This window comes from Schistocerca nitens, chromosome 4 (assembly GCF_023898315.1).
Source record: "Schistocerca nitens isolate TAMUIC-IGC-003100 chromosome 4, iqSchNite1.1, whole genome shotgun sequence".
Taxonomy (NCBI): domain Eukaryota; kingdom Metazoa; phylum Arthropoda; class Insecta; order Orthoptera; family Acrididae; genus Schistocerca; species Schistocerca nitens.
This window is the reverse complement of record NC_064617.1, coordinates 162,145,644-162,153,711: the sequence shown is the minus strand read 5'-3', so window position 1 is coordinate 162,153,711 and position 8,068 is coordinate 162,145,644. Positions and strand designations below refer to the sequence as shown.

Sequence of the window (8,068 nt, the reverse complement as noted above, 5' to 3'; positions counted from 1 at the left end):
CTCCCCAATCCTATTCAGTACCTCCTCATTAGTTATGTGATCTACCCACCTAATAATAATGGCATAGCGGTAGTAAATAATGCACAAAGCATGAAAGGGCAGTTCATTTGCGGAGCTCTCATTTTTGCCAATGTGATTCTTGAGAAAAAGTGTCCTACGTGATTATGGCTGCAGGACGTGAATTAACATATATTAAACGCGGAATGGTACCTGGGACATACCATTTCGGAAATCGTCATGGAATTCAGTATTCCGCGATCCACGTTGTCAAGAGTATGCCGAGAATACCAAATCTCAGTCATTACCTAGCAATGTGGACAATGCGGTCGCCGACGGCCTTAACAACCAAGAGTAGCGGCATTTGCATAGAGTTGCCAATACTAACACACAGACGATACTGCGTGAAATAACCGCAGAAATCGATGTGGGGCATATGATGGACGTATCCGTTAGAACAGTGCGACGAAGTTTAGCGTTAATGGGCTATGACAGCAGGCAACCGACCCGAGTATCTTTGCTAACAGCATGACGTCACCTTCTGTGTCTCTCCTGGCCTCGTGATAACGTCTTTGGAATCCTAGACGAATGGCAAAGCGTGGCCTCATCAATCGAAGAACAATTTCAGTTGTCAAAAGCTGATGTTCAGCACCCGTGGCGTAGGGGTACCGTTTTCGATTAATAATCAAAACGAGCTTCGTCCTGGGTTTGAAATTCGCCAGAGCTTAAATTTAGTTTAATAATCAGCATTGGCGGCCAAAGGCTTCCGGCATAAAAAAATCACCCTCAATCTACCTACGGCCTTGTGAAAGGGGACGGGGGAGCATACAGGGGTTCAGGGCACTCTGTTGTCTTTGGGGTTGGGAAACTGTCCCTAAAGGCGGAAGAATCGCAATAATCAGTGGCATGAGGCTACGAAGGCTATGGAAACCACTGCATTAAAGTCATATAACGTGTATACACAGAACATTTAGCCTGTAACTGAAAACGTGTAATGATTATCTCTCCATTGGTGAAATATTCCGGAATATTTCCCTGTTCTGACCTGCGGGACGGGACTGCCAAAGGGGAGGTGAATGTGACAAAAAGATTGAATATCCAATGAAAGCATAACGTTCTACTTATCGAGGCATGGAATTTCAAGAGCTCGAACGATGTAGGGAAGCTAGAAAATCTCAAAAGGGAAATGGAGAGGGACAATCTAGAAATAGCACGGGTCAGTGAAGTGAAATGCACTGAAGGTAAGATTTCTAGTCAGATGAAGACATGGCAATATCAACATCAGCGGAAAATTATATAAATGGAGTAGGATTCGTTATGAATAGGAATGTAGAACAGAGTGTGTGTTACTATGAAGGTTTCAGTCGTAGGTTTGTTCTTATCAGAATCTACAGGAAGCCATCACCGACAACGATAGCTCTGGTATACATACTAACGTTGCAAGCTGAAGATGAAGATAGAGAGAGAAAGTATACGAAGGTATTGAAAGGATAGTACAGTACGTAAAGGGTGATCAAAATCTAATAGTTATGGGGGACTGGAAAGCAGTTGTAGTGGAAGGAGCAGAAGATATGGTTACAGGGGAATGGGGACAAGGAACGAGAGATGAGAGAGACTAATTGAGTTCTGTAATAAATGTATGCTAGTAGTAGCGAATACTCTGTTCAAGAACCAGAGGACGGAGGAGATACTTCGCCGCGCGGGATTAGCCGAGCGGTCAAGGGCGCTGCAGTCATGGACTGTGCGGCTGGTCCCGGCGGAAGTTCGAGTCCTCCCTCGGGCATGGATGTGGGTTTGTCCTTAGGATAATTTCGGTTAACTAGTGTGTAAACGTAGGGACTGATAAACTTAGCAGTTGAGTCCCATAAGATTTCACACACATTTGAAAATTTTTGAGGAGATACTTCAAAAAGACCAGGTGGTACGGAAAGATTTCAGCTATATGACATCATGGTCAGACAGAGATTCCGTAGACAAATACTGGATTGTAAGGCGTACCTGGGAACAGACATAGACGTAGATGCCAATGTAGTAGTGATGAAAAGTAGTTTGAAGTTTAAGAGTTTAGTCATGAAGAATCAGTACCCAAAGAAGTAGGATACGATTAAAGTTCTCGAAGGCTATAGATGTTACTGCGTAAAGTGAAGCGCTGGCACGCCAGCTGGGAACGATAGAGCAGAGACGTCTGTGACACTGTTAATAAAATTGTGAGAGCAGCCAGAGGGCAGCTCACGAATGTTTCGTGGGATAACCTAAGAATTTTTCGGAAAGTGATCAGTCAGTAGTCCCTCTGGGAAGTTTTCGTTCAAAGGTGGACAGTGGATGACAACAGAGTATGAATATGCAATGACTAGGCCAGTGAATCTGGGGTGCAACGAAGTAGGCCAGGCCCTTTTCGCACGAAGAATTGTTGTCGATGTAGCTTTCTGAGGCATACGCCTAACGATTGTAAATTTTGCAGAAGATATTCTAAGAACAGCCGAAGGCATCGACAAAGCAGTGGGCCACCAAATTGCTGTATTAAGCTTATTGGGTTTAACCCAGCCTTCCCTTCCTTTGCGCTACGATCAATCACAAATACGTCCATAGTTTACTGCATTCGGGGAGTAGGTGTTACTTACTAAATTATCATTGGAAATAAAGACAAATGTCCATCTGAAACTTCCATCTTTCGCAATCAATAAGAAATTAACATAGTGGATGACATCAATTAGACCGTCTTAAGTCTCAGAAGGCTCAGGATAAGTTAAATTTGTTGGATCAAAAAAGAGAGAATATAACATTCACTTAACGGATCAGGTGTCAGTACGGCAGTCGCTTTGTAGTATATCCCCGCTGGAGATGAAGCAGATTATTAACGAGGTATTAGAGAATGAAGTCATTAAACGACCTACTTTGCCTTATGTACCTTATATACTTTTATTTCCTATAGGAGAAAGCCAGGGATACTGACCGGCAGTAGATTATCGGTTTTTGAATCAGAAGGTTATACTGGAATCAGTTGTATAGCCGGATTTACACAACCGCATTTCTTGGTTTATTTCATAGTACTAAATTTGAGTCAGGCTTCTTATCAAATATCTTCAACCGAAATATTTAATCCCCGAATAGCTTTCTGTACTAATAGTAGTCTGTTAGAATTTACTTGACTTAACAACTGCCTCTGCTGTGCTATCCTGTTTATTGGATTCCATCTTGGGAGATTTTAAATTTATTTGGATGCCGCGGTATTCTGAAGTCGAACTTTTTCAGAGCATTCCAATCCCTTAAGGTGGATTTTAGAGCTCCTAAGCGAGGTCAGTCTCACAGTAAAGCCAACTAGGACTGATGTAGCAAATTTCTTGCCTGGGACATTTGGTTTCAAAACGAGAAATTAAAATCAAAGAAGAGTGAAATACATGACAGTGCAACCAACAAAAATAATTAGTAGCTCGATTTACCGGGATGATTAATTTCTTTCACAAATTCTACACCAGGTGCCCACAGCTATCGGCACCGTCAATGAAATCAGTAGGAAAGGAAAGAACTTTTGTTGGTCTGAAAGCCAGCTGGCGGGGTTTGAAAAGATGAATCTGGCCTTAAGTGATGTGCCAGTCGTACTGATAACAGATTTTGGGAAGGAATTTGTTCTACAAACAGAAGCATTCGGTGCCTGGGTCGCTGCACTTCTGTTTTGGCATGAGGAGGGACAACGTCGATCTATTGCTTATGCAGCTAGGTCCTTGTCCGTTCAATAAATGTAATACTCCGTTTACGAATTGGAGGTACTCGGTGTGTTATTTGGGTTATAGAAATTTCGTTTCTGTCTCGAGCATATATGTTTCATCTTGGAGACCTTTCCTCTGTTGGTTGCCGGCGATGCCCCAGAAAACAGGAAGGGTAACCCGTTGGGCAGTCCATATGTTTGTTTTTAACTTTTCAGTGGGAAACCCGATAAGACAGCCAGTTTGTCAGCCCGCATGTTTACATTTAAGGTTTCATTAAGGCATATAAAGGTTCTTACAATCAAGTGGCAGAGGCCTGAAGTCGTATGATCGAAATTGTACAAACAGTTACTGACGTCCCGGCAACAAAAGAACAGGTTTCATCGAATGCTGCGATCCTAACAGAGATCCACTACTTGTTGAAAAATTTACAGGAAAAACAGTGTTAAAATTAGATCTTAGGGGCATTTAGAGGCAATTGAAGGAAGGCGGCTCGTTAAGTGGATAATAACTAATTAGAAGATTCTTGTGCAACTGCAACTGCTATGATAGAAAGCTGAAGATTTTTTAACCCAAGCAGCTTGTAACAGCAGACTTTAAGCATGGGGGACACTTACGGAACCAATAAAAAAATTAAGTAGCGTCTGCTGTGGGCCACATTAAAACCTGATGTGGTACAATTAGCTGCTCAATGCTCGGAAAGTGAGGAGGCAAAGACGAATCCTAACATCTTTAGAAGTTTCTTGAGTTCTAAGCGGGAACAGAAATCCATAGAAACGTTGTTCGTCGACTACTACGGGCCGTTTCCTCAGACCAGGAATGGAAACCTTGGTCGTGATAGACGCCTTTGGTGCCTTAACTAGGTACTCTTGCTACAGAGGAGCTCATTAAAACTTGCTATTACTTTTAAAACCTGACATCTACGGATGTAGCCGTTAAACAAGTATTTTAAAGACATGAGTGAAGTGCTTTGCTTTGTTCTTTATTATAAAAGTGCTTAGATAATTGTAACAGCATTGTTAAACCTCCACACTTAATGGTCGTGCTATTTAAAACCATTTTCTTAAAATTTCAATGTGAATTTGTTTCACAATGCTTTGTTTAAACTGTATTAAATTAACTGGAATGTGTCTTTAAAGAGACTGTGCCAAATTTTCTCTGTGAATACCTCTGGAAAAGAAGCAATATTGTTTGAAGACCTTACTCTACTGTCGCTCACTACCTGTACTTCGTACAGATACAGTTGCTACGGTCGTAATCATCCTTCAGTAAATCATACACCCTACGCGTTGTTACCTTATCATCCAGTCACCTAAAAGAACATTTCAAACTTGTAGCTATCTACTCCCCGGAACCTTGCAGTTGTCTGAAGAGATAAAGTCGCCTTGCGTTAGTTGCTTACACCACAAGGAATGCGTACGAGTCGTGCCGCATTCGTGCGTGTCTGATATGTCTTTCACTTCGGCAACTGTGAGTGGTTCTCTCTGCGTCGAGCAGCACGAGATGGAGGTATGAACAAACATTAATATCAGAAACGATGTGTATTTCCTTTACTTTTCTATACTTCATGCCATTAACTTTGGAATTCCACGGAGAATTTCCAGTAACCAACTGTTACTTTTTGCCAATATCCATACGACTATTATAACGCAAAAGCAACTCTGTCTGTTACGATTTCACGACTAAACCGCCCAGCCCATTTCTATGAAGTTTTGTGCAGAGCTAGCGTGAACCCAGTGGGAGAAGACAGACTACTTTATAAAGTGCTTAGTACAAGATATTTACTGCTTTGAAGAATATAGCGCCAATTAGGGATAAATATGAACGTTTAGAAAATTCCAGTTTATCTGTGGAATTTGAACTTAATGATTTTGGTCAAACTTCTTTTATTTATATGTTCTACGCAGAATGATTCGACATAAAGAGCACAATGCTTATACGGTTACTACCGTGTTTAAACCATGTTTCCATAGTAATATTACTAAATGGGAACGTATCGTTCTATGTTATGTTTTCACAATTAAACCGCTGAATCCATTTCGATGAAAATTTGTATGGAGACAGATTGAAACATCAGGAAGAACTTAGGCTAGATTGTAAAGCAAAGGAGAAAAAATCGATCCCCAAGAGGGTGAGGTTTGGAATGGAACATCTTTTTTAAATCAGTGAAAATAAACCATGCTAAAAGGTTGTTAAGTTTCTTGCATAATGCGCACATTATGTAATGTGTAGCTACTTCAATAACACGATGATAACTGACCGCTGTTACCTCACCGCCCCGCCTCCCTACTCTCACACCATGAGTTATGCTCACCCCAGCAGGAAGAGAGGAGCTGATGTTAGCTTATTTACTCACCATCACTCATCATAACGAAACTAGATATATATGAGCAAAGCGGGTAACAGCTAGTAGTAGTATAACTAGTAGGACGAATACATTGCTGTATTTGTTAGTGGTCTGAGGGTATACAGGGTGCAAAATTGCAACTGTTACCTCTGTATCTACAGATGTACATAAATATTTCACTCGTCAATGTGTAGTTCATGGTGGAGGGTACATCGCACCGTTGTTGCGAACTTCATATCCTATTCTGTTTGTGTACTGAGCGAGGGAAGAGCGACTCCGTAATTCGTGTGTAAGCGATCTAATGCCTCGTATCTTTTACTCACGATCCCTACAGCAGATATACGTTGTTGGCAGACTAATTGTAGCACATTCACAATGAAAATGTGCTTTTGAGTTCTTTCAACGTCTGTTTCTGTGGCTTCTCCAAAGAAGAGAACAATATGCTAGAAGTGGTTTCACTAGCTTCATTGATGCAATTTCTTTACAGATCTATCATAAATGCCAAGAAAACGTACGTAGAAGTGGAACTCATCCATTCTTTGCCCTAATATTGATTTACCGTTTTCATTTCATTTCATACCACTTCCTAGTCATACAATGAGACAAGCTCAAGACGTTCACCACTTAACTATACCGTTCTCTCTCTTTCTCATAGGCGTTATGTTACAGTTATCCCCCTTCATAAAGAGCTGCCATTTTAAATCAGGTGCAACTTCTGTCGAAGTCATTCCGCAATTCCTTACGACGGCGATATTTTCCGGTACACAACTCGATTGTCACCGGTACTTTAGTTTTACCACGTATTATACTCACATGAAAGAGTAAGATTTGCTTACATTGCGCCACGGAAAGAAAACTATGTGTAAATGAATATTAGAATGGAATCTATGATTGCTGCTGCTCCAAGCAATTCTACGGTCTACCGGAGAATATATAATCGACCTTTGTCATTTGTCATATGGAATGAGCATGCATGACTGTCTGAATGGCTAGCACATTTCCACACTAACCTGACTTGCAGGGTGAACATTAATAAAACCAACAAGCTGCGAATCCAGTAAGAAAGGTTCTCTGAACATCTGTGGAGAAATTCATAGTTGCCACAGTAGATGGCGCCTACCTACGAGTATAACAGTTCCTCCGACCAAGTGCCTTGTGTTCATCGTGTGTTACCGGCTATGTGACTGACACACAGTACTGCATGCTGCAGAATGGTCCGGTATTCACGTCGGGAACAAGCCGAGGTGGTTTACGGCCAAGCAGATGGAAACGGTCGAGAGGCAGCATGGATATACCAAAACAAGTACGCTCTCAGATACCGAACACATCCCACAACACTTCAAGTCTTTTTGGAGTTTGCGTGTTAATTAATACTTTCAGACAAACGAACATGCAGGAAGGTGGTGGACCGGATCCACACGATATTGAGACGAATTCTAGTACAAGCACCAGACGAGTAGCCCACCAACATGGTGTAAGCCAATGTACGATTATGTGTATCTAGCATGACAACTGCAACTATCCGTATCACCTGCAATCCCATGCAGGCCACCCTGAACATTTGTTGTCACGTGGATGAGATGCAGATCCCCACTGGATTCCTCGACGATTTGTTGTTGTTGTTGAATGAACACATTCAAATGAAAACACATGTTCGTGGGACCTTTCTTCTCTATTTCCAGTCAGGAATCCGTCAGTGCAGTTTGTCGTATTTATTAATGTATAAGGTGCACAGCAATAACGTTAAACATAATCTGACAGGCAGCAAGATGTATTGGAGTGTCAATTCCACTTTTCACCTGGCAAGCTATAATGCCTGTGGCCAATGGTCTTGTCGCAGTGGTCAATCAGGTTCGCTCCAGATCACTGAAAATAAGCGATCTCGGGGTTGGTTAGCACTTGGATGGGTGACCGTCTGTCCGTCGAGCGGTGTTGGCAAGCCAGCTGAGGAGCTATTTTGTTGAAAAACAGCTGCTCCGGTCTCTAAAACCGATAAAACCAGGAGAGCGGTGATATGACT

The 8,068-nt window shown here is 41.8% G+C and overlaps 1 protein-coding gene across 1 annotated transcript in view; it reads left to right on the top strand.

Annotated features, from left to right (window-relative positions):
- Positions 1-5,158: 5,158 nt before the first annotated feature.
- The window catches only part of LOC126252179 (solute carrier family 22 member 7-like), a gene marked incomplete at its 5' end in the record, with an annotated part of 157,856 nt that continues 154,946 nt past the window's right edge, over positions 5,159-8,068 (top strand). The window contains one exon of the mRNA XM_049953049.1: positions 5,159-5,210. Coding sequence (XP_049809006.1) covers positions 5,159-5,210 — 52 coding nt within the window. The remainder of the gene's footprint in view (positions 5,211-8,068) is intronic.